At 38.2% G+C, this 27,043-nt stretch overlaps 2 protein-coding genes across 15 annotated transcripts in view; both read left to right on the forward strand.

Moving 5' to 3' along the window:
• Positions 1–19,540, forward strand: part of KLHL5 (kelch like family member 5) — a 61,445-nt gene extending 41,905 nt beyond the window's left edge. For 10 of the 13 annotated variants that reach the window (XM_087736394.1, XM_087736392.1, XM_087736395.1 and 7 more), the window contains 7 exons: positions 4,314–4,526; positions 8,702–8,888; positions 9,786–10,010; positions 10,304–10,466; positions 14,482–14,694; positions 15,782–15,953; positions 17,994–19,540. In XM_087736394.1, coding sequence (XP_087592520.1) covers positions 4,314–4,526; positions 8,702–8,888; positions 9,786–10,010; positions 10,304–10,466; positions 14,482–14,694; positions 15,782–15,953; positions 17,994–18,050 — 1,230 coding nt within the window. In that variant the 3' untranslated portion in view covers positions 18,051–19,540. Of the gene's footprint in view, positions 1–4,313; positions 4,527–8,701; positions 8,889–9,785; positions 10,011–10,303; positions 10,467–12,733; positions 12,954–14,481; positions 14,695–15,781; positions 15,954–17,993 lie in introns of those variants that run through there. The other 3 variants (XR_015699663.1, XR_015699664.1, XM_087736391.1) reach the window with 3 other exon arrangements.
• Positions 19,541–19,906: 366 nt separating this feature from the next.
• WDR19 (WD repeat domain 19) overlaps positions 19,907–27,043 on the forward strand; it is a 49,475-nt gene continuing 42,338 nt past the window's right edge. For both annotated transcript variants that reach the window (XM_087736295.1, XM_087736296.1), the window contains exons 1-4: positions 19,907–19,941; positions 21,428–21,519; positions 21,604–21,669; positions 24,551–24,676. In XM_087736295.1, coding sequence (XP_087592421.1) covers positions 19,936–19,941; positions 21,428–21,519; positions 21,604–21,669; positions 24,551–24,676 — 290 coding nt within the window. In that variant the 5' untranslated portion in view covers positions 19,907–19,935. The remainder of the gene's footprint in view (positions 19,942–21,427; positions 21,520–21,603; positions 21,670–24,550; positions 24,677–27,043) is intronic.

The raw sequence follows: 27,043 nt of genomic DNA on the forward strand, positions 1-27,043 counted from the left end.
AATTACAGCCAAAAAAAGAAAAAGCAGGCGTTCTAAACATTATACGTGATAGTGCCTGAGTCAATCCCTGTGTAGATAGCTTTGTAATCTTTGTTGCTCACCTTTCCATGCTTAAAGCAGAGTGAAAGGCCATTTTGATTTTCATCAGAAGTCTTCAGAAGTACGTGAGCAGTGATAATGTTACAAGAGTCAGATGAAGTTAATTTTGGAGTTTGCATGATTTCTGAGCACAGCCCATGGCTGTTTATAAGAAGAAAACCTTAGAGAGGATAGAGTAACGGATTGAGGCCAAGCATAGAAGCTAGGAATTTTGCAGAAGAACAGATGTGGGACACTTAAACTTGCTTTCTCCTGAAAGGCAGGAGTTGGGTAAGAAAAAATCATTGCAATATGGAGTTCTTGATTTAGGAGGAGGAATCAAAGAGGTATAATTAGGTTTTTTTATTGCAATGACCAGGACAGATTGTTCGGGACGGGGGGACCATGAAAAGGGGAGAAATTTCAGTATTTTTTTGTCCACAAAGGGCCAGACCCAAAGATTGTGTTAGTGCCTAGAACAAGGATTTTATATTCTTGCACCCGAAATTGCAGTCTAAAATATCCTGCTTGGTAATCATCTGACTTGGAAAATACTCCTTCACTTCTTCTCACCTGTGAAACCCCAAGATATTTCTGTCTTCCAATTTCCCTAAGTTCTGCCTAGCACAATAGATCAGTACTGCCTTGGCAAGACTAAATCGGTTTCTGCATGTTGCGCAGCCTGTTTTGGAATCCAGAAACTATGCAGAGAGGAATGAAGCTACAGTAGTTGTACTCTAAACAAACCCTGGGCACACCGAAAGCATTAGGTTCGTTTATTGCTTAATGCAGCAGTCAAAGCTGACTAAAAGTAAAGTAGCTGCTATCTGACATCTGTCTGACTATTAATAGTTTACCAGGAGGTCAGATAGCTCAGCTCTTAGTGAATTCATACCTCAGCTGACTGAAGCAGCCAGTAGACAGAATTACATTCCCTGTTTGTTCTCATTCAGATCCTGTGAGTCAAGCACCTCTTGCTTCTCAGCTGTCCAGGTTCAGAGTTTAAACAGAGCCCTGTGGTTAGAGCTGCCCGTTGGGCCACCTCAGCGTACCATCCTTCTCAGCCTGCAGGTGTTCTGATGCTCTCCGAGGGTCTAATCCCTCTGACACAGTGCAGAGGGAGACTAACCATCTCGCTGGATCCCACTGTGGGGATTAAGTACATTTAGAAATAAGCATCATGACGTCTTATCTTGTATGTGCTCCTAATATTTTTTGCTCTGTATCAAGTCCAAGGCAGACCTGTGATTAAAAATATCAGTATTATTCACTCTGCAGTTGCTGAAGGGTGAATTTAAGGTTATGATGTGAATGAGCAATGCACAGCATTGAGCACGGGGACTGTGTGTCCCTGTTTTAGCTAATACATAAACCTCAGGCGACTCATCTGATAAAGTTTCCAGGCTCTCTGAGGAGCTAATTCTGGGGGTGGGAAACTTTTTTTTTACTTTCAGGACCAGAAAGCAAGGGACTGAAACTGCAGACCGTTTGTTCTCTGAAATATCCTGTTCTTCCACAGAGAGTTCCCATAAGAAGAAGGAAAGAAAAGGCTAATGAGGAGGTTAAGAATGCTAGGAGATACACTGGCTCCTCCTTTTTGTCTTCAGAATCTCTGTCTGTAGAGGAAGAGGAATTGTCAGATTCTGATTATAAAAAACCCCAGACGTAGGCCAAAGAGTGGCTGTATTCCCAGTGGAATGCTTTGATGCTATGCTCAAAAGGAGTCTCTGCTTTAAAAATAGAATGGGAGCAAGAGGAAGTTGAACTTGTTCCCATCAGAAAGCAATTGTCTGCAAGCAACAATAAAGAAAATCAGGCTTTTTACACACAACAGCTGTTGAAGTGATGAAATCCAGTTGGAAAAAACCTTTCCAAAGAGGATCCCTGACTGACTGACGCAAGATCAGCTTGTCGTCGCCTTCAGAGACAAAGGAAACTTTCCATGCAGGTGCTTTCCCCTTCCTCTTCCTGTGATCCGGATAGACAATATGGAAGGTTTAAGGTAGTAAGTGTTGGCTTTTCTCTTTGTCAGTGCTCACTGCCTGTTTATTCAGCAAAACTAAAAGCACAGCTCCAGCTTGCATATTCTCTAGGACAGAGAATCAACAAAAAAACAGCAGTGGAAAAAATGAACTCAGTGGAATCTGAATTTCTGCGAACTGCATGTTTAAACTCTGGAAATAATTTTGATGGTTTTTCAGCTTCAATTTTACTCCCAAGCATTCGATACCAGAGTAAAATAAATAACAGTGCATGTGTAGTGCTACTGAGTATTGGTACAGTCCTTTCACTGTTTTTAATTCCTGTATTTGCTCATTTTCTTAACTTTCACTTTGTAATACAGAGAGTTAAACAAATTAAAGAGGAAAAGACAGTTCTATCTCCCTTCTAATCTACTACAGTTTTCACTTGGAGCACTACTTTTGTGTAGTCAATTGGATCTCTCTAGTAGGAAAGCTTTTCAGATATTAAATGTAAAATTTTCCTTTCCAAATTCTATCCAGGAATACAGTTATACGTACAGATAACACTTTCAATTCTTTTCCTGATTTCAACTCCAGCTGTGGAGTGGAGTCACTTTGATCTTTCCCCTTGTCACTTTGATTGTTCATCTTGTGGCCATCTTATGTATGTGTGGCTTTCATGTAAGGTGGCCTGGTTTACGCCTTCGTTTTTTCCTCTTTGCTCAGCATTCTTTAATTAGTTAATATTTTTGCAGTACTGAGGTATAGCTTTGAAATGATTAGACTAAGCAATAAAAAGGAAGAAGTGTTACCTTTTTCACTTTGTTGTCATGATGTCCTTTGCATATGCAATGCCAAACTGTACTGTATGTTTTTGTTGCCATTTTATATGCTAAATTCATACCTATTTTTCAGTGCAGGTCCTGCTTCTGCTCCCAAGTTTCTCCCTGTTTTTTTGACCTAAAAAATCCTATTTTTTTTCCCCAACATGTATGTGCTTGTAATCCAGAGTTTTTTCATTAGTGTGCAATTCTTTCTTTTTAAGTCGTTAAACAAGATACTAAGTAAGGCTAATTTTGATATTAGGCCCAGATAGACTTCCATGTCTGTGGATCTAACGTACTTTATCCTCCAGGTGTTTTGGAGGTCCATGTGATGGCAGAGCAAAACCGGCATCCCATTGGCTAGCTGTCTAGCAATCAACAGTGCGTTTACTCAGTTGCTTGCAATACCATTTTATTGACATGAAGTTACCCTCAGTTTGGAGTATGAGGTTAACTGGGTTTTTTAAATGTTGTGATTCATAGACTGCTTTTACTTTTCTTTGCTGCCTTGTAAAGGTGTATAGGGAAAGAGGATAGACACGATCTCACCCTTTTGTGTTACATTCAGGTTTCTGTAAGTTTATAGTGCTGATTGTGTTTCTACATACTTTTCTGCTACTTCTGCCTAAGTTCATGAGAATCCTTACAGAATATTCTGCAAGTCCTAGTATTATGAAATAATAGGATATCAATGTTGGAAATGTTACATATTGTGACTTTCCTGTTTTGAAGTAAGGATTTGTTGCTGGAAATGACAGGATGATCATTAGAAAATTGAATCCCATCAAAGGAAATATTGATAATAAAGCAAGGCATGTACAATATTGTGGATTCTTTGTATGTTTTGCTCCCCAGTCAATCAGATCAGCTGTATAAAACCTACAAAATAGTAAAATAAACTTCAAATAATAAATTTAAAATCAACAATAAAATTGTTAGTGTTGTTTATTTCCTCTGAAAACTTCATGCCATAGTTTAATCTAGCAGTAGTAAAAACAGTTAGATGTGCCCAGTAGTTGTAGCATGTTGTGCTCTTTGCTTGACAAAGCATCTTACATTGTATTCTACATTGTCAACAGGAACAAACTGCACCTTTTATTTTTTTAAACTATACTTCAGAAAGTATTTCTTCAGTTTGCAGTGCCAAGATAGTAACCCCCACAACCCATTGCTCGTTTCTGTCCATACACTTCCCCCTCAGTTGTTTCAGCACGTCTGCCTGTGGGACTGAATGATAGAGTTGGGGAAATGATCAGGGGTCAAAATAACTCAGGACATTTTTATTGTACTTTTGTTTTTTTCTCCCAGGTCAGTTCTCCAGCGGTGTTTGTGGTACAACTGAAAGATGGCGTGAAGAGAGGGAAAAGAGGGGAAGATATAGTAGGAGTTCCATAAAATGTCTTCAAAGTATGACGTCACCTGTATTAAAAATGCTTTTCTTTTTCAGGAAAACTTCATGGAAGTAATTAGAAACCAGGAATTTCTATTATTACCAGCCACTGAAATTGCAAAGCTTTTAGCAAGTGATGACATGAATATTCCTAACGAAGAAACTATACTGAATGCACTGCTTACATGGGTTCGACATGATTTGGAACAGAGAAGGAAAGATCTCAGTAAACTCCTGGCTTACATTAGACTGCCTCTGCTTGCTCCACAAGTAAATTGTTCAATTCCTCTCTAGTTTATACCATGGTTACAATGGGCATAATGTCTACAGCATCAAGATATTGATAGTGGCAAATCATAAAAGCTTCAGGATTCTTAATGATTTGGATTCTTAGAGCTGCGTATAAGGACTTAGCATGTTGTATAGGCATGACAGGTCGTGTCTGCCTGTGAATTGCAGCATATTCTGATCCTAGCCTGAGATCAGTCAGGACACAAGAAGGGGTGGAGCTGCTAGGAAAAAATCACATCTGTTGCCTATAAAAATGCTTATCAAGGGTATGTTTGTCACTAGAAGGTGCGTCCTTTTTAAATTTCTTCTTGCACAGTTTATTTGGATCATTACATTTCCTTCACATAATTATAGCTATCCTTGAGATTTAGGAAATACAATTTGAATAAATTATTTGGAGTGTTTTTTCTTCTATTAACTCTTGATAAACCATGTTTGGGTACTTTTTGTTCTTTTCTCTTTCTTGGGCATTTACACACAATATTGAGGAAGACTTGAGCTCAGTTTGTTTAAATAGTTGTAAATTACAGTTTTCCTAGTCCTGTAGGAATGACTACTCTTGTTAGTGTCACATGTAGCATTGTATTTGTTATCTGATAGCATGCATGTAAACTAGGTTTAATTTAAAAAAAAAAAAAAAAAAAAAACCAAAAAAACATACCCTTTCCCCTTCTCTTGTGCTAGCCTTCCTTGCTGGACCTTCGTTAGTAACATTTAACACTTACTATACAGTCATAGGATTTTGCTTTACAGTTTTCAGTTTGTTTAGTGAGAATTATCTCTATTAAATGAAGAAAACGGATTTTTATGGAACCTGAATAATAAGTAGAATTCATTAACACAACAAAAACTGCCTTCAATTCATGCATAGTGATAAGTCACATACATACACAACATTCTGTGTATTACTTCTAATCTGGTATCCTCTTGCTGCGTAGTAAGATTCACTAGCAAGCATTTTAGTATTAATATTTCCATACTGATTATTATATATGCAATGGCAGAATTTTCTCAGTTGTGGCCTTGACTTTGTAATTCACTTTTTCTAGAAACATAATGCAGTGTAAGCCAGTTGACCTGGAGGAAATAATTCTTTTGTTGAGCATTTAATTAATTGATAACTAAGTAATCACTGCTGTATTCCTGTTACTTAATTGACTGTAATTGAAACATCTTTAGAAACTGAAAGTACAGAATTTATCCCAGAAATATGTACGGAAATCAAATTATGTCCACTCAATAACTGATTAGGAAAATAGCAGAATGAAACACAAAAGCAACAGCAGATTTCACTTATTATTTTATCTTTAATTTTTCATGTCTTCTCCAAATATATATTTATATTTCTAATACAATTTTTTCTGTTGCCTTTTTATTTATTACTTTCTTTAACAAATTCAAGTGTTAAAGCTGTGATTTTAATATGGCAACAATTAGTGCATTGAGTAAATCGGTTTGAAATGCCCAAACAGTCTTAACATTTTCAGAATCATGTTTTGCTTCATGATCACGTGATATTAGGCAATCTGACAGCAAACATAACATAATGAAAAGGTTTCCAATTTTACGGTTGAAGGGTTAAAGCTATTTGAAAGAAATCAAATTAGAAAATTGAACAACTTGCTGAAATCAATAAAGTTGCAAGCAGAGATGCAAAGAATATTAGATTCATACACTTAAAAAAAAAAACTTCGGGAAATACTGTAAAACTGTAGCACTGGAAGCAAAGAATCATAATGAATTGTCAGTTTTATTGGTTGTGGTTTTATGCATATCTCTGTACATAACATTCTGTTATCTCTTTGGTTAATGCAAGCAGTGTCCTAAATATTTGTAAGTCTTTTTTGCTCTGACAAAGGCTAAAGATGAATATTTGTCAGCTTCTTAAGCTGTAAGGCAGCAAGTATTCCATCCCTGATAAATTAATGAAAAACATTAGTAAGCAATTCCTGAGTTAAAGGAAGCTGAACCATCTTGTTAGACAGAAATTCTTAGTATTTAAGTGTCTATCTGCACTACCTTTTTCTTCATCAGGTTTCCAATGGCTATAATTTCATGCTAACACACCATTTGTAATTGCTCAGTTACAAATGTTTTTAGTACAAGGAGCTATGTAAATAATAAAACTTGGAAAAAATTGGCTTTCATTTAAGTAAGCCCATTGCAAGTTCTTTGAGTGAAGAATGTTTACAGAAAATTGTAACACAGTAGGTTTAGTTTCAAGAGCCTGCAGGTTTTTTGGGTACCAAAACAATCTTAGATAGCATTTCTTTTTTAACTGAGATATGAACTTGCTTTCAGAGATTGAGACTCTGCTATGAGAAAACTTCTTTAAAGGTTGGGGGGTTGGAAACTGGAGAAAATGTAGGTTGCATGTTGTTCTTGCAAATCTTATATATACACACACATGGTGTTGCTTTAAATATTGAATGCTGCTTGTCTATTTTATAATCACAAAGTGTCCCTGTGAAGTGATACAAGTGGTAACTGGTGCTTTGGGTCAAGAGAAGAAACAATGGGAAGTCCTGAAAGTAAAGAATGAAAATTAAGTTCTCTGCTAATTTACATGAGAACATTTTAATTTGCTATTATAAATAGAATCAGAACATTAGCCAATTAGAGAAATACTGCAAAAGTCAGTCTCAGTTTTCTCAAAAGTTGCTGGTGAAGGGCTTTGAAAGTTTGTTTGTTTGTTTTTATTCTCTTGTGTATGTTAATTATGTTTTCTGTCAAAGTTTCTGTTGATTTGCCTGATACAGAGATGTTCAGGCTTAGCAGTCTGTACTTATCTGTATCTCTTGTGGAACCATAGATGTCTTATTTGCCACTTTGCAGTCCTACAGCAGCTTTAAGCCAGGGATACGCACGCCATATTGTGCACAACTATTTCATAATGAGTCCCTTTAGTACTCTTGATTACTGATTTCACAGCAATTTTGTACCTGTTATCAGTTGGCTGTCAACAGCTCAGCAATGACATCTGATTCTGGTTTGTGGACTTTCTAATATTCACAAAGTGTTTGGATTTTGTGGTGGCAGTTCAGAGGCATTTGCCTTTTTCTCATTGTTCTGACAACTGTCCAAGTCCCAGTGGGGCACTTCACTTGCTTTTTTTCTCTGTTACTCAGGCCATGTCTTGCAGCTCAGAAAAATGCCTGTTTTCTAGACTTCTAATGACAGTTGGGACACTCAACCTACTAATATATTTTTTTCTGCAGTCTGACAAACATGGAGTACAAAAGACTCCAGAATCTTTAAACTTAATAACTTTTAGTAGTAGTCTTTATTTAACTTGAATTTTATTTAAGTCAAATTTAAAATTTAACACTTGACAAATTTGCTTGCATCCTTGATCTTAAAAACTTTAACAAAGGCTTGTATTAATTGATATCCCCAGTAACAAGTGATAGGACGAGAGAAAACGGCCTCAAGCTGCGCCAGGGGAGGTTTAGGTTGGATATTAGAAAAAACTTCTTCACAGAAAGGGTAGTCAGGCATTGAAACAGGCTGCCCAGGGAAGTGGTTGAGTCTCCATCCCTGGAGGTATTTAAAAGAAGGGTAGACGTGGTGCTTGAGGACATGGTTTAGTGGTGGACTCAGCAGTGCTAGGTTAACGGTTGGACTCGATGATCTTAAGGGTCTTTTCCAATCTTAACGATTCTATGATTCTATATACTGTGATCTGGGTCACTGTCAGAGTGAGGAATAGAATATATATTAAAATATTCAGCCTGTGCCTGAAGCGGCTTTTACAGACCTCTGGATTGCATGGATTCAGGAGTAAGAGCGTGAGGTTAAATTAACTTACATACCTGGAGCCTGATTCCATTTCCTTGAACACGTAGTGGCACTGGAACAGGAGGAGATTTTGTTTTCTTCCTTTGGACCATTAAGCTTAAATCAGCCATTAAGATCAGATGGCCTTCCTTTTTTTTTTTTTTTTTTGTACTTAATGGTTTAGCTTAAAATGTGAATGTTTTGTTTATGACAAGTTTATCTTTACCCTAGTCTTTTTTATATGGCATTTTGAAAATACATAGATTTTAAATCAGGCAGTGGAAACCTTTGGATAAAATGTTTTCTTGTAATCTTGTTTTTCTTCTTCATGTGGTTTATAGCAATACAGCTTGTTTAATTTTCTTTCTTTTTCACAGTTTCTGGCAGATATGGAGAATAACGCACTCTTTAGGGATGACATTGAATGTCAAAAACTCATTATGGAAGCAATGAAGTACCATCTGTTGCCAGAGAGACGACCTATGTTGCAAAGTCCTCGCACCAAACCTAGAAAATCTACAGTGGGCGTGTTGTTTGCAGTTGGAGGAATGGATGCAACAAAAGGTATTGGTTTATATAACGATTAGTTGATCAGCTGTTTTGGTTCTTTTTACAAGAAATGTTTGATAGATGTTTTTACAACATGTTAATTCTAAAATTCAAAGATTTTGCAGTATAGAACATGAAACATCTTAAATGTACACTCTTTATTAGGTTAAAAAACCTAGCTTTGATAATACTGTAAACATTCTAGAAGCTAGAGTTATGACTGATTTTAAATAATCAAGGGAATATCTGATTTCTGAGTAGTGAAATATTGAACTGAGTGAAAACTAATCCTTATTTACTTGAGTGGGAAGTAATTTGGAAAAGGAAGAAAATGACAGAAAGGGCACAAAGGTGACCGGCACATATATAAAAAAAACAAAAAAAACCCCAACCTTTTTGATTAATTGTTTAAATGGTTCTGTCAGAGCTACTTGGATTTTCTTTTTTATAGACACTTCCATACTGTTTAATGGTAGTTAAAAGGAATCTGGCAAGTTAGAAAAGTTACGGCAGAGAAAGTGTTTTCTTTCGCTTGTTTTAAAGTTAGCACTTTTAGTACTTCATGTCACATAGCTTCAGATTTTTTTTCTAATATTACAAACGATTGCAATATATAATTGCATTTCACAAGGGTTGCTATATATTCCTAACATTTGTATTTCTGAAGGGTTGATTCTGCAAAGCAGTTAGTAATCCTGCTTTTTGTCTTGAAAAGCCCTGAGAAAGTCCTCCTTTGTAATGGTACAGTTAATTCCTGAGGAAGTCAAAAAAGACTATTTGTATACATAGAATTAAGAACATGCTGCAGGATGTCATGCTGTCTTGTGGGATCAGCACAGTGCTGAAATAAAAACTATCCTAATTCAGACCCTTTTTTTTTTTTTTTAATAACTTGCATATGTTGTCATTCAGGAGCTACAAGCATTGAAAAGTATGAACTTCGTACCAACATGTGGACTCCTGTTGCAAACATGAATGGACGAAGATTACAGTTTGGAGTTGCAGTCTTAGATGATAAACTGTATGTTGTTGGTGGCAGAGATGGACTGAAAACATTGAATACTGTGGAGTGCTACAACCCTAGAACAAAAACTTGGAGTGTAATGCCGCCTATGTCCACTCATCGTCATGGTCTTGGTATGTAGAGTTCTGTAAAGGCTGAATGCATATTTTTAAAAGGTTATGTGTTTTAGGATTGGTCAAAACACATTCAGAAATTAAGTTTATGGGGGTGGAAACTTTGTTTTAATGCCAGCTGCTTATTGAATGTCTTTTCTCCTTCAGATTATATCTCGCATTGGCTACCAAGAGGAAATTTCTTTTTATTTGTTTTTAAATATTTTGTGGTGCACACTGGACTGTCACTAGGAAAATGTGATCTTTTTTTCCCCTTATCCAGAAGCAATTGTTTTTCATGTCTGTTTTTTTAGGAGTAGCTGTATTGGAAGGTCCCATGTATGCTGTAGGAGGACATGATGGCTGGAGCTACCTGAATACAGTAGAAAGATGGGATCCACAGGCTCGTCAGTGGAACTTTGTAGCTAGTATGTCAACTCCAAGAAGCACTGTTGGTGTAGCAATATTAAATGGAAAGTATGTGACGGCAACTTCAGTTTTCTCTCATTATTTTAATGTAATTATAGGACCATCCTAAATGACTATTAATAATTTCTCTTGATAGACACCTGTTGATAGCATTAAGAACCAAGTTTCTTCATTCACAGAAAAGATACTGTATTGGGTCAAGCAAGCTTCCCTACAGCATCACGGTGCCCCTCAGTATTGCTTATGAGACACCATCTCTATGGGATAATAAGTAGTTACCATCTCCTTAATACAGAAAGGAGCAAATGGTTTTTCTCTTTCACTGAGACTCCAGTGATTTCCTCTTACTGTGATCATTTGAGCAATCAACTTCCAAAACTACTGTAAAGTTGTGGAGGAGTACTCATGTTATATTACATTAATTCAGAACAGTAAGCTCTGGCAGAATGAATCTAATCTGGAGTGGTATCTGAAATTTCTACAGCTGTTTTCCAGTGAAAATATGCCTAATTCCTAATACAAAGCATGTTCAGACAACTAGGTCATTTTATGTTGCGGTCACAGGAAATGGCTGGAAGTGACCTCAAGGAGTTCCCTAATCCATTCTGCTACCCCAAAGCTGAACCAATTATATCTAAAACACTCATAGCCAGAGTGATCTTGTTCTTAACCTCCGGTGGTAAAGTTTCCGTAACTTCCCTAAGTAATCTGCATAACTATTAATACATCTGTGAAGTTCTCCTCATGTCAAGTCTTAAATACCTCCTCATGTCAAGTCTTAAATAACTTTTGCTGATTTGTATTGTTATTGTTTGTACTACCCAAAGCGAACACGGAAAATGCATCTTTCCTATTTGCAGCAGCCTTTTGTATTTAAAGACACATGTCCCCTCAGTATTCTGTCATCGGGACTGAATAACTTCAGCTCCTTCAGTCTGTATTTGTAGGCCATGACTCCTAGACTTTGAGTGATTTTCATTGTTTTCCTTTGAACTAAGTGTAATTGTTCTATAGCATCCCAAAATAGAAGTGGTACTCGAATCAAGCTATTACGAAAATTAAGATCAGTTGCAATCACAGAATCATAGAATAATTTGGATTGGAAGGGGCCTCTGGAGTCATCTGATCCAACACCAACTCAAAGCAGGGCCAACCTTAAAGTTGGATCTAGTTTCAAAGTTAACTGAGGTAGCTCAGGTCATATCTGAGTTTTGAATATCTCCAAGGATGGAGGTTCAACAGCCTCTGGGCAACCTGCTCCAATGTTTGACCACTGTTGAACTGAACATTTTTCTTCTAATATCCAATTGAATTTTCCCATGTTTGAATTTGTCTCCTCTTCTTCCTCCTCTAACTGCATACCTCTGAGAATGGTCTGTCTTCTATATAACCTCCCATTAGGTGGCTGAAGACAGCAGTAAGATGCCTCCTTAGCTGTCTCAAGAATTCTTGAGAATTGACTGCACAAAGGCAGCTCTCAGCCTCTCCTCATATGTCATGTGTTGTAGCTCCCTCATCATCTTAGTGACCATCAGCTGGACTTGCTCCGGTATGGCTAGATCTTTCTTGTACTAAGACCCCAAAGCTGGACACAGTATTCAGAAGCAGTCTTATATGTACTGTATAAAGGGGATCAGCTGTCATTACTTCAAGGGCATACTGCTGATTTCTTGCTGCCAGGACTTCCAAGTCTATTTTTGCTAAGCTGCCTCCTCTCCTGTCAGCTCCCAGCTGGTACTACTGCATGGGAATATGCCATCCCAGCTACAGGACTTTGCATTTGCCTTTGCTGAACTTCATGAGACTACAGTCAGCCCATTTTTCCAGCCTGTCTAGGTCTCTCTGAATAGTAACCAAGCCCTCCAGCATATCAGCAACTCCCCTTAATTTGATATTATCAGTAAACTTGCTAAGGCTGATTTCCGTTACGTCTTTCAGATAATTAATGAAGACGTTGAGCAGTATCAGCCACAGTATCAGCCTGGGAGGAGCACCACTAGTAACCAGCTGCCAGCTGGACTTCATACTGCTGATGACAGCCCTTTGAGCCCAATAGTCCTTCCAGTTTTCCACCAGCCTTGTAGTGGGCTTTATCCAAGCCATTTTTTGCCAGGGTGGCTACAGGAATACCATAGTAGACAAAGCTAACCTGATTTGCTGAGTAGTATTGTGGTTGTGGCAAAATGTTTACACTCTCTTGACCACAGATTTTCACTTCCTGCTTATGTACTGTCTGATGTATCTCCCTTGATCTGTTTGAATATTGTAAGATAGCAAAAAGCTTTTCACAGGTGTTTTTTTTTTTCCTTTGGAAGGTTAGTCTCCTGCTAAATTAGTACAGCTGAAATGCACCTGCAAAGGGTCCTGTGAGATCTGGAACAAGTCCAGGAATGAGTGGAAATGCTCACTGGGTGCAGGAAGGAGGGAAGAACTTGAACAACCAGCAAGCAGAGTGCCTTGGGCTGCCTTGGAACTGCAGTCTCAGATGCCTAAGTTAGGTCTGAAGCTTCTTATATATTCAGCAGAGGGTCACAGGTGTGTGAAAAGCACCACAATTAGAGCCTCACATTTCTCTATTATTATAGAACATTCCCTAGACTCTTAATGTAGGCAGCAACACTAGATGCCTGTAGCTAAAAAGCTTAGAAGTGCATGCAGAATTTCAGCTGAGGGAGCAGTAATTTCTGCACTTTCTAGTAATATCTTTCTGTAACTTGATATAGTTCAGATTATTTGCTCAAAACCTTCATATAGAGAAATTAATATATCTTCCTCCATGTCCAAAATGTGAAATAGCTGCATAAGTGATCAAAACTGCTGTCATGTTTTGGCGGGAGGTAATGTGGGGGACTTCATTTAAATGCTATGTTGCATAACAGACTGATTCTTAGTCATGAACTTCTTGGAACTGCAACAGGATTTTTCAATATCCGTCAGTACATTCCTTTCCTTAAACAAGTTGTGTTATTAAACATGGGAACTTCCATGGAAATGTATTTTTTAAAAAGGGTATTAAAATTATTACTGAGAACTACTAGGTCAACCACATTTAAAAGATGTTTGTATTTAAGTTTGTTGGTCACTATATTTTAAAAAACAAGCAACAGTGTTTCCAAAACTGAGTACATCTTGAATAGTGCTTCATAGTAACTGTTTTAAATTGTTCACACTATCATCACATATGGTATCTAATGTTTATTTGATTATTTAACCATACTATAATGTGCCTTATGCTATGAAAGGATTTCATTAATGATATTTCAGGTGACCTCTCAAACCGGACTTTACTTCTGATGCGTTGCTTCCTTTTTAGAATGGCTTCTGCGTTCCTACCTTTCCAGATAATAGTGCTGGGCATTTCTGGTTCTAAGCATAGATCGCTCATAAACTCTGTGCATAAACTCTTTATCAAGTTTGATTATTTGATTAGTTTTAAAGATTCGGCAGTGAGTGCTCCTAAAACCTATCTTTCAGAGTGCTCTGAAACCAATTCATCAGAGTGCTCCTAAACCCAATCTTTTCCTTCTAGCCTATCCAAAAAGTTGAAATCCTTTGTTAATACCAAATGCTATAAACCTTTTTGTTAGAACTGAGCAAACTAGGCCACCTAGTGGGTGTGAAAGACTTAACGTAGCGCTGTCATTCATAACCTAAAGCCCAGGTCCAGAAAAATACTTGAATGCTTAAGATGAGGCAGGGCAGAGTTGTTGCACGCACAGATCCACTACTGAATTTGTCCCTCTGACCCTACTACAAATGGGACTTTGTCTGTCAAGTCACATAAGTAATTTTGAAAATGTTAGCTATGTGCATGGGTTGGAACATAAATGCTGTGTTATAGATATCAATTTTCTGTAAATTCTTGTTATTACGTGTTCATCATGACAATAGGAAAAGATTGGAGCAAAATCTTACCTGAATTTTCACGACAGAACATTCTGTTGAAAGCTGAAAGTCTCCTTCTAAACTTCCCTTTTTAACAAACTTGAAAGTCCTTCATACATCACTGGAAACTTCGTCTTGTTCGGACAGTATTTATTTACTTTTTTTCTTAACTTTGTAGGCTTTATGCAGTTGGTGGTCGAGATGGAAGTTCTTGTCTTAAGTCAGTAGAATGTTTTGATCCTCATACAAACAAATGGACCCTCTGTGCTCAGATGTCAAAAAGAAGAGGTGGTGTAGGTGTAACCACCTGGAACGGGTTCTTGTATGCAATAGGTGGTCACGATGCCCCAGCATCAAACTTAACATCCAGGCTGTCAGACTGCGTAGAAAGGTAATATCCTGATGAAGGCATATCCTGCTAGTAATTCTAATAGTGCTATTCTATAGAGTGATTTATGGAAAGAGCTGTAAGTAGAAACCCAATAAAACAGCCGTGTTATTTTTAGCATGAGCAGAGGAAACTTAAGTATAAAAACATACTGTGCAGTCATAATATGATTCAAAATGTTGCCAAGACAGATTACTTAAAGTGAATTCTCCCTAATGCACTTCATCTAGAATTTTTTTTTTCCTAATAATCTCATTGAATGAATTATGATTGATTACTGAGAGCAACTTGGAATTGAATGCTTTTAAAAATGGAGCAGAACTTCTCTCACACTAGAAGTCTGTATCAGTTCATGTTATAACTTTTAAAGGAGTTAACAGTCAGGGTTTGTGGATCCTTAAATATCCTGTTCTTTCTTGTACCCCATGATGAGACTGGGAAACTGGCATGTAATTCAGTCATTCCAAAGTTGGTATGTCTTTACATAAAGTTGTTAATGAATGACTGTATTACAAATTGCAGAAACACGTGTGATCCGTAAAATAATTAAAAATTACAGTAAATACCTCATAATGCACTGCATTAAGTCTTCGCTGGCATTTCAAATATTTCTGAAATATGCTTCAATTCTCTTCCCCCCTCCCCAAATTGTAAATGGTAATCTTCCATTGCGAGTAACTCTCTTTAGTACCACACTCAACTTTAACAGCCTGTGCTTTGATGTGTAGTAGTTATCACTTAGAGCAAGCACTTGCTCTACTACAGTGTAGCAGCAGAACTGTTTCTGGAGTGGTACATTTAGACATACAATAAGAAATGTAGTCAGAGCAGCTGTATGTATATGTATGCATTACTATATGGAAAGCAGCACAAAGTAGATACATAGCTAGTACTGACTGTGTTAGCAGATGACTAAAGAAACATTTTCAAAGAGAGTATTTGGGGGGAAAAAGTCCTTTGAAATGAACACCCAAATCTGTGCTGTCCTAATAATACCTGTTTTCTACTACCTCGAGCGTGTCAGTTTCAGTATGTTTTTTCTATTGAGTTTTGGCAACAGTTTTAGAGCATAACACAAATTATCTTTTAGGTATGATCCAAAAACAGATGTGTGGACTGCTGTGGCCTCTATGAGCATTAGCAGAGATGCAGTGGGAGTATGTCTTCTCGGTGACAAGTTGTATGCTGTTGGAGGATATGATGGTCAAACATACCTTAATACTGTGGAGTCTTATGACCCCCAGACAAATGAATGGACACAGGTATAGTTTCTGATTAGACCATACACTACTATTTATCTTGTTATTTCAAGTGTGCCTTTTTTTACAAGGAGACTTCAAATACTCCTCCTCTAAGAAGCACTTTCTTACTAGTCCGTTGTCTCTTTTTTTTTCTTTGTCTACCATCTCAAGATGATTTATCTTGAACAGACAGTTGTTAACTTCTAATAAACTGCCCTTTCTTTGGCAAGAGTATAGTTGTTTTATTTGACAATTTCAGCTACTGTTAATAAAATGTATTGACATGTCCCCCAAAATGTCATAAAGGGTTCTGTTTACATGACTTCCTATTCTGAAAGTATATGATAAATTTAGATTAGTTTTAGCTCTAATGTGTCCTTCAGCAAGTTTGTCAATTTCTTCAAGGTTTTGGTCATCTTTTTATAAATAATCCCTTCCTGATGTGAACGCTATGTACAGTGTGTGCAACTTTCAGGAAGCCTTTTCCCATTTCTCTTCACCCAGCTCAAAAAAATTCACGATTGGAAACATTACTGTCAATTCAAAGCTTGGTTACTTTTACTTTTTTATAGCTCCAGGAATAATGTGCCTCTCTGTGGGAAGAACACACTCAAGGACATCCTGGGCAGGCTGTCCTTTGGTATCTACTGCCATTTGAGACACCCTAAAGCATGTACATCCACCGAAAGTGGCAGATACAGCACAGAATCTATGGGAGACCAAGGCCCTTCTGGAGTCCAGTTGCAGGCCAGGATGACTGTCCAAGGTCATCTAGAATAGCATTAGACACCAGTATTTAGGCAGCTGAACTCTGACCTCCTGAATATGCTATCCCAGTAATAGCCTCAAATTGCTAATTCAAAAGGAGAACTGAACTGCTCTGTCAATCTTTAACACAGAAAACTCAGCTGTCTGTTTCCCCCCACCTCATACTGCTGCAAGATCTTGAAACAGAAGTCATCTAGGAGGCTCATCAGAGCTTGAGGCCTTCAGTGGCAGTACTGGTAATGACAACCCATGGCATTATTTGTCCTGCTAAAGAAAAAAAAGGGTACCAGAGGAGAGAAACAGTGCTTCTCACCATTGCATCTAAATGAATCTCGCATGATGTGTAGGTGGTGAGCATGTGTATATACCTTTGTATCCTTAGCCTTGACCCTCCATATCTCACTGAATCCCATGATCCCAGTATATAGGACAGTTTTGAGCCCTTCCTAGAGGGATTTGGAAGTGTCTGTACCTTCCTTCTTTCTTGCTTTGTCAGCAGTCTGCCACCACTTCATCCATGCACAACTCAAAAGAGGGAAGTGGAATTTTCTCAACTGAAGTTTGTCAGAGCCACAGACAGTTCAGGATAAATCTGTTGTTCCTAGGAAAAAAGAAATAGGGGAGTTGGCATAAACACCCTTTTTTGTCTTCAGGATAATCTCTCTAACAGTTAGTGTGCTATTCACACACGCTCCAATACTATGCAATTTAAAAGGGGAAGCTAAGGTATTAGAAACTACCTTCCTCTTTTCAAGTCCAACAGAATCTCAGCAGAAAAAGGTCTTGCTAGAAGTAACTTCTGTTTACAAAAAAAGAATAGAGACTGGGAAATGATTCTGATTTCAAGAACTCTTAACAGGATTTTATCAAATATTCAAGTAAAAAGGAGAGGTTGCCCCTCCTTTTTGCCCCAAATCACGTTTGGCATTTTCTGTTTGACAGAAAAAGGCATCATTTTGCCAAAAAAAGGATTCTTTTTCCTGTAATACCTAGTAATTGAAATGATCAATAAGAATTGTTTCATATTCTTGGGATTTGCTATTGCTTTCAAAGTGCTTCACTCTATCATATAAAATATCTTCACCTTTTCTGTGGGTTTTTATCCAAGTTTTGGACCAATTTGCTGTATTTTTTAAGTCATGTTAACAGTATGTGGGTGATATTCCCACTCTGCTGCAGCTGTGTAACTATTATTACAAGCATTAACTAAACACTATCAGTTTTAGGAAAAAAAAATACTTAAAGCTGACTGCATTTATCTCATGGAATTTTTTTTTTTTTTTTTGCTTATAGGTTGCACCATTGTGCTTAGGAAGAGCTGGAGCATGTGTTGTGACTGTAAAACTGTAAATTGAAGGTGACATTCTCCTCTGTAGACTCAAGACGATTTCTTTTTTCCTCAAGCAAACTACCAGCGCACCAATAAACACAAGGTGCAGGATATCTACCACGGCAAAGTGTTTGGTCTCGAGCTAACATGTACATGTTGTTCTTACGGACCAATATTAAGCACTTTTTAAAAAGTCATCTTTGTTACTCATATGTTACAAGAATTCTATTTGTAAGAAAATCAGCCGCAACCAGCCAGTTACCAGCAGAGGACTTCTGTTTCGGAAGTGCTAAGAAATGAGTATAATCATCAGTGAACTCACAATAATAATCAAATGTTACAGATCTAGGGCCTTGATCCCCCAAACGTGCAGAGGAATGATGCTCTAAATGGATACACTTTGAGTCTATCTCTGGGTGAAACAAGTTACAGGATTGGACCCCATATATTTAATTTGCCTATAATAAACATGTTTGGCTATAGGTATCTAAGCTATTACAATGCAGCCTGAGAAACCAATGCAAACCGTTGTAAATGGCAGGCGTAATGCCTGCCTTGGAAATGAAGTTGTGTATATGGTGAATCTTTTGCACTTTTATCATCATTTCTAGTTTAGCAAACTTTTTATTTAACCAAAGCCTTATTTTAAATATTGTCTTATTATGCTAACAGAAATCTGCTATTTAATAATTTCTGCCAGAGATTTTTGACATCCAGTGTACTTTTTGGATTTTCGAAGTTTTTACGTGAGATGCAGAACATCGTACCTTTTTCTCTACTTTGGTTCTTATATTTACTTTGCTATTTTTAAAGAAAAATCTATAAGCATGAGTTATTGGAAGAATTCTGAAGTGTGAGTAAAAGTTAACCAATGTAAGTTTAAGATTTGCACTTTGGAATTTTTGAAGCATTCCATTACATCTAGACTAATTACATTTTTTTACATGAGGCTTTGCACTAATTTGAAAAGTATAATTTTATAAGACGAAATGCAACGACTGTCTGTCTTTCCAGTAAGGTTACTTGAAAATGTGAAGGGCCCAGTCCTGCAAGATGCTTAACTGCCACCGTTTAAGCATGTTCAGCATCTTACAGGAGAGTTGTGTGTGTCTCGCAGGATTATATCAAATTAAGTTACCTTATTTAACAGTTATCTAATTTTTTCAGATACTTCATAATTTGCCTTTCTTGAGCCCTGTGCTGTTACACAGAATTGCTTTGAATGGTCTGAATGTTCTCGGAAAGTCTTTTTGTGTTTGCTTTTCTGTGCCTTGTTCCTTATGTTTTCAAACCAGCGGGTAATAACGTGCGTGGTTGTAACGGATGAGCTCATCGAATGTTTTTCGACAGTTTGAAGTGTCTGATACCCAAAGTCTTTATACATTTGTAATTTTAAATGTGTTAATGCTCTCAGTGAACTATTTATTGTTTTAAAAGAAATTACTAAGCAGTGAAACTTTGTGCTGAAACCTGCACTGTTTGCAATTGAATACAGCTAAACTCAAATGCAGCGTTGCCGGGTTAGTGCCTTTTTTTCTCTAGCTTACAGTCCACTTTGTGTACTGCTAGGTCCGCGACCTAGCAGGTCTCATTAAGAAATGCTATTTTTACTGCTCCTCTTGTTGGACTTTGGCTGTAGAAAGACCCTTGTCCTTGCACTACTTCAAACGCCGCTCTGCTGTGGAGGCCCTGGCCTTACACAGGCCCCGCCCCTCCCGTTGCGGCCTGGCGCCGCGGGCGCGCCTCCCCATTGGCTGCGGGGCGGGGCCCCGCCCCCCGGCCGTGGCTGCTCCGTCTCCGGGGTGACAGCGACGCCGTGTGCGGGCGGGGCCTGGCTGGCTGAGCGGCTCCGGGGAGGGGGGCGGCGCATGCGCGGGGGGCGCTGGGCAGTGAGCGGGGGGCGCGATGAAGGTGAGTCTCGTCGGCCGCCGTACGCGCGGGCGGGGGGGGGGGCCTCGGCGGGCCTCGGCCCCGGGGCGGCGGCGGGGTGAAAGGCGGGGGTTGGGGTTCCCGCTCCGCCCTGCACGATCCGGGTCGGGGGCGTCGAGCGGGGCCAGCCGCGGGCGGGCGGTGCTTGTGGCCTGGGGAGGGGAGAGGGGCGAGGCGGGAACCGCCCGCTCGTGCCGGCCTCCAGCAAGCGGGAGCCTGAGGCCGCGGACGGGGCTTCCTCAGGGGAGGCAAGGCCGCTCCCGCCGCCCGCCCTGTCCCGGGCTCCCGGGAGCGGGCCGCGGGAGGCTCAGACTCCGGCCGGGCTGGTTCTTCCCGCGGCGGCTGCCTGGGGCGCCGCCTCGCCCGAAGCCGTTACCGCCGGCCGTCGGGTCTCCCGCCGCCCTGTCGCTGTGCCTTAGTGCTGGCCCTGCCAGCGGAGGGGGGTGCGAGAAACCCTCCTCGGGCAACAGTGAAATGACTGGGCCAAAAGGAGAGTTTCCTGCTCAGCCCCCTTAGGGGGGGGGCTGGTTTATGCGTTACTGTACAGTGAGAGCATGAAGAGCTGGAGTTTGCTGCACTCCCATAATGATTTTCTTTATCGTTGGTTTATTACAGATTTCATTAAATGTCAATAAAATCAAACATAATTGTCAGATGTTCTTTGGGCTTGTGGCATGTGGTGCTCATAGTTTTACACTTTTTGTGAGTAAAAAGCAAATCCAATGTAAAGAATGCCTCAGTTTACATTCACCCAAAGGAAGGAATGGGGGACCTTTGGCAAAGACTTGAGTAAGTCTGCCAGGCATTTGGTGGACACCAGATGTTGGTGTTTATCTGATGATGTGGGAGGGAAAAAGTAATGATAGCAACCTGTGAAAGCTGTGGGCTTTATCTTACACTCAAGTTACAGAAATATCTGTGCAGGTAGTGTGCAAGGAAAAGGAATTTGCAAAACTTCCATAGTCAGAAGTCGGAATCTCTTTTTACAGTTGAGTAGCTTTGAGGTCTTAGCTTTTAAGACCCAGCAATTCAGAGAGGACAAAATAGTTATATATCATAGCTGTTGAACCTTTTGTGTTTTGCACGCTAAGGATGCTTTCTGGTCCCAGACTTTTTTGTGAAATTTAGAGAACTAAACATTCTGATCTTTGGACATGAAAGGGAGAGTCTCATGCTAATTTTTTTTTCCTGTAACTCCTCTGTAAGAGAAAAAATAATAGTTGTCATAGAGTCACAGTAGTTCTCAGTGCAGACACCCAGCACCAGAACCTTCCATTTTTCCAGCACAAACCAAAAGATTTTTCTGTGGAATTTTGGTACTTTGGTGCATTAGAATCACCCAGAAGTTGTGTTTGAGGGGTTTTTTTCCTCCACAGTACTCACAGTTGCTAACATGTTAGGAAGTTGTTTATTGTTATATGCTTATGATTTTAAGATATGTAATTTCCCACTTTTTTTTGTCTCCCAGCAAGTATTCAGTCTATTAGAAAAAGCTTGGTCTGGTTCCCCTGTGCAGTTTGCTTGGCAGAAAACTTCGGGAAATTTCCTTGCTGTAACAGGGTAAGATTACAAATATTTATTGCATTTGTTAATAGAAATCACTGATGAAGAAAGGGAATTATTCTATATGTTAATCTTTTTTAGAGGTGATCGTGCTGTGAAAATTTTTGATCGCCATGGTCAGAAGAGAAATGAAATCAGCTTACCAGGGTAGGTACTAAGATAGGTTTAAATTATTTTCTTTGTTGTTTTCTTTAAAAATGCCTCTCTTCTGGTGAGGTGCTTATAGGTGCTTATATACACGTGAGAACTTTGTAGGAAGAGATACTGTCTCTGGTGAACATACCTGGAAAAGAAGACAAACTGATGAGCACGTGTGGAATCTGAGACAGTAAAAGCTGAACTCATAGTAAGCTATCAAGGGTAGTCAAAAAAATGTATTCTCCCACCCAAAGCACTCCTTTTTACTAATAAAGTCAATCTACTTCATTAAAATGTTAGATCTATCAATATATAAGGAAGAACACAATGAGGTTGTATACAGTATATCTGCGTCATGATGATTGTGACTGCATTCTTGCTACTGTCAGTTTTCTAGTAACTTGTTGTCATAGCCTCACTAAGGAAAGATATCCTTTTGGTTTAGTGCTTTTACTTACGTCGCTGTCATAATGCATATGCTGGCGTTTTTACTTTAGATCAAGAGTGTACTTCTGAAGTGAATCTCACTGTTTTTCCTGCTTATCGCACTTTGGTTCACATCAGAGAGTGGCATTGGAGTGTATGAACTAGATTCCTTTCAGAGGAAATTAAAAAGTAGTGTACTTTGGAAGATGCAGTCTGCTAAAAGGCAATCAGTCTATAGGAACAGGCTAGATACGACCCAGTGGAAACCTCCCTAGGTGCAAACACTGTGACATCAGGTTGTCATGCCATTTTGCTCTATAAATCTACTTTTATTGGGCACCATTACTACCTGATGTAGCAATAGTTTCATTTGCATACTCCTCATTTCTTTTTAGTATTTTACCTTCTCTTAGTTTAAGTATTCATACAAATTCCTGATATTTTATTTTATTTCTAACAATCTGATTCATTTTAATTAAGGTGGAGCCGTTAGTCAAGGCAAAACTCCTACTAAGGCTTTAAATCTGAAGCCTCTAATCTAGAAGTCTAACTTTTCTTTCTAGAGTGTCACTTACATATCCCTGTATCATTGGTGGATATGAGCCAGAATCACTTAGCTCCCCAAGAACTCTCTAGAAATCCAGTTTTTGCAGTTCATGGGAGTTGCCACCTTGCACCAAACCAAGAGATGCAATTCTCCTTGTCTTTTCCAGACTCGCTTGTATCTTACTGACCATCGCATCTTGCTGTCTTTTTTCAAAACCCTGCTCTGGTTAGGTGCCGTTCATAATGTGGGCTGGCTAGGTCAGTGTCTTTTGCTTGGTAGTATCCATGGCCTAGCTCATTCTGTGCTGTATTTTGCACAATGTATGATAAATGCTTATTCTCTCAAGCAAACTGCCAAAAGTGAGGAAAGCTGTGTGGAATCAGCGGTGAACTCTGAGAAGAGCTTGTGTTGGACTGAGGATCCTCTGCTGTCGTGTGGGTTGGTGAGGGTGGTGCGAAGGGGAGTCTGCCTTAGTGATGGACACTGATAGCGTTCCCTTATTGATGGACAGATGTGACCCTTTCCTTCAGGGAAACATATAACATCTAAACTAGTTTTAAAATAATGTTGTGTTTTCATGGCAAGGCAAGGAGGAGAAAAAACTTCTATAATAACCACATATCCAAAGGCTTGTCGAAATAATTAACACCTGCTTATGGTAATTTGAATAGTACTGAGTTTTTGAGACTCACCAGCAAATCTTCTACCTGGGTTAGGTAGTTCTTTTGAATTCTTATTTCCAACCTTTTGCTGTGATTGAAGAATAAATTCTGTCTAATTATTACTATTAGAATAAAATTCAATTTCTGTTATATACAGTTTAAACAGAAACAAGTGTGTTTATATGGAGGTTCTCCCCCTCAGGCCAAACTTTGCTTCTTTATTTGTTGGTTAACTGTTAACCAACTGCAGTTGTTAACTGCTAGACCTCTCCTTGCATGAGAATGGAGTCCAGAATGTCAAATATTCTCTGCTATAATAGTTGATGTTACAAGCATCTTCCTACCATTATGTTGATAGAATTTTTGTTTACTACTTATCAATCTGCATTTTTCCCTATTTTTTTCTTTTTGTCCTTGTTATTCCTGTTCTTGATGTTCTGATTGGCTGTTAAGTATTCAGAGGTGTGTTTTGGGAATAGACCATACTTATTCTCTAGAATACACTGCTAAGGTTTTAAAAAGAAAGATAAGAGAAACTGGAACTGAAGGCTTACTGAATTAGTTTACAGCAATGTATGTTTCAGTAGGACACTTTTGAAATTAGGAGTTTTCATTAGGAATTTTCATTTGAGTGGTAACAAGAGTGAAATTTTTCATAGAGATACCTTTTTAACCTCAAACTATCAACTTACTTTTCTAGAAAGAAAAGACTGGTGTCAGATGGCATAGGTTCTTAGTCTGCAATATATGGTGCTTTAAATATCTGTTGTAAACAACACTGTTTCCAATTCACTAGAGACTTGTGGGTAAGTCTGCTGCCCTCTTCATTCTGGGAACTATTTGCAAGCAGAGGTTTTTCCTGCTTCTGCTTAGGTTTCTTGTCCAAGTTTGTTATGCTTGTTGAACTATGAGAAAAATAATCCCAACACTGAAGAGCCTCTAGCAAAATAGAACCTTACAAGGGATTTTCACTGTCTCTTGAAAATCAAGGTGGCGGTATTTCAAGTACTAGAACGTAGGTAGCAGTGTCTTTTTTTATTACCTTCCTTTCAGCCTCAGTCATTTCGATGAGATTTGAGTAAGGGTGTGGTTGCTATAAAAGTACACTTTACAGACAAATCTGCAATCTGTCGTGGGTTTGCTTGGGAGGGAAAAGGAATGACAGGGACTTCAACTGAATAATTCTGGCGGTTTCTGTACACTTACAAACATGTTTGAAAATTTTTAGTGAAAGTCGTCTTTTCTTTTTCTTCAGTAACTGTGTTGCTATGGACTGGGATAAGGATGGAGATACTTTAGCAATAATCACAGACAAATCTAGTGCCATATTTCTGTGGGATGCGAACACAAACAAAACAAGTCAAGTAGACAGTGGCATGAGGTAAGAAAGTTATTTTTAAAGCACGTATTTGAAGACTTGGACTGCTGTGTCCTATCGATGTTGAGGATATATAGCAAAGATCATCTTTTTATTGAAGTCCTCATAGCACATATACTGTTAAACCAATATGCTACAATTTGTCATTAAATTCTTTTTGGTATGATTTGCTGATTTTGAAGTGTTTATTGTGGGTGAGGGTTTTGGGGTTGGTAGGGGTTTTATTTTGTTTTTAATTGTCAACTGTGCCAAAGTCCCCAGAAAACTTCTCTTCAATGTTTCCACTTTGTGGTAGCAACAAGGATGGGTGAATTTTGTGTGTATCTGCACTGGCTACACTTTCTCCAAAGTATTTCACACAAGTAAAAGGGAGCTTAAAAGTAAGGCAAGTGATTTTAGTGGTGCTAGGATTTTTTCCCCTTAGATTTATAAGGGGACTAAAATGGTATTCACAAAGCAGACTGGTTTAGGATGGGAGGAGATATCTAAGGCGATCCTACTCTAAGGTTCAAATCCCTACCTTTCCGAATTTGGCCACAGACTTAAAACTCTTCTGAGGCCTACATAACAATCAAGCATTGGGTTAACAAATAAACTTGGTTTAACAATTAAACTTTTAGTTTCTTTGAATCTATTCCACTAAACTATTGCACTCTACATAACCATTCTGTCTGTAGGAAAGAGAGTGGAAATGAATCTGTCCCATGGTTGTTAGGGCACTCATCTGAGCAGAGAAACAGCTAATTTTGGATACTGCTGCTATTTTATTTACTTGAGTTGAGACAAACGCTCCTTCTGATTTAACCCTTCATTTCTAAATTACCTTTGTGTATGTTTTTGGCCTTTTTTTTTTTTTTTTAAGTGGTCAAAGATACCAAAATTGGAGTGTTTTATCTATTAAATCAAAAAAATTCAGTTCAGCTGGAAAAATTGGGGGGTGGGGGTTATGTTGGTTTCTATGAGGGTGCTTTTTTCCAGATTTAGGCTGAAAACTCCATGTCTGCAGTATGGAAATATTCCGTATTTCCATTAACATATACACTTGTGCTTTGTAAAAGTCATTTGGAATATTGGATATTTGATTATGGGATATTTCCATATGTTGCAGCCTGGTATCCTATATGCGTATGTTGAAACTGAACTTAAACTGTACTGAAAAAAAAAAACCCTTCTGTACAAGTTATTCCACTCCTGAAAAAGTGAAAGAATTGCCACTTTGCACAAAATACACAATGACTTAACCTATATGTGATTTAATTAAGTTATGTTTTGAAGATTGTTTGTCAGTAGAATGTTAAGTCACATGTTAGAAAACAGTTTCAAAACAAGCAAATTATTGTATATACAAATGAGAAATTTAAAGTGATTACTTCTTCCTACTGTCTGATTAATTATATGTAGCATTATATAGGCATCTCATTTAGGTATTTGTGGATTACTCATTTATTAGTCATTACATTTTTGTCATTATTTATTGGTTATTACATATTATCAACAATATGCCTTTTAAGCACAGATGTTATAATGATTATTGTTTATAATCTTCTTTTCTGGTGGAATACATCAAGTTCGGCATTAAAAATATTTTTTTTGGTAAAGTTTTCCCAAGTAGAGGTTTGGGTTTTTTTGATAGGTCAGTTTTAAACTATAGCTATTTATATAATCAAAGCAATTTATGAAGATGTATATACACGTTATATTGTGTGAAGGAACAGAGCGTATTGTACCGTCTTTTCATGTGTGAACAAATATTTTGGGGCGGAAGAGTAACTTCCCAGTATGCAAGCAAAAAAGAGCATAGAAGGTACTTAGAATGGAGTATGTGATTATTGCAGTTCCTTCATGATCCTTCTCTCTAACATCTGAGGTAAACTGCTTACTGGAGGCAGTCTCGCTAGAACAGTATATATCAATTTAAGTGCTTAATCCTTCTCTTGTCACAGTGTTATTGCTTAAGCAGAATAAGCACTAAGACATATAAATGGTGTGATAATCAGGCTTTTCTGGTATCCTTCCATTTTTGAAATTAGAAAGGCACAAGCAAAACCTCTCACATGCAAACCAAATATATATTGGAGGTTATTTCGTGTGTCAATTAATATCTGAAATTTGTTTCAAATTACTATTGCATGCTTACAGTAAAATATAAAAAGATGGGAGAGGCATTGATGGAAATAACTGCACACTAATTAGAAGATTCTGATTAAAATTGTTTTGCTTAAAAGGCTTTTTTTTTTTTAAATGTGATGTATAGTATTTATCTGTGTAGCCTTAAATAATCACCAAAATAGGCCTTGCTGTATCTGAAACTTCAAGTTAAAATGGCTCTTTTTAACTTTCTTATTACATTGACTAGAACTAGACATATTC

Source organism: Nipponia nippon, unplaced genomic scaffold, assembly GCF_047370975.1.
Source record: "Nipponia nippon isolate SJK-2023a ecotype South Korea unplaced genomic scaffold, ASM4737097v1 scaffold_6, whole genome shotgun sequence".
In the NCBI taxonomy this organism is placed as follows: Eukaryota; Metazoa; Chordata; class Aves; order Pelecaniformes; family Threskiornithidae; genus Nipponia; species Nipponia nippon.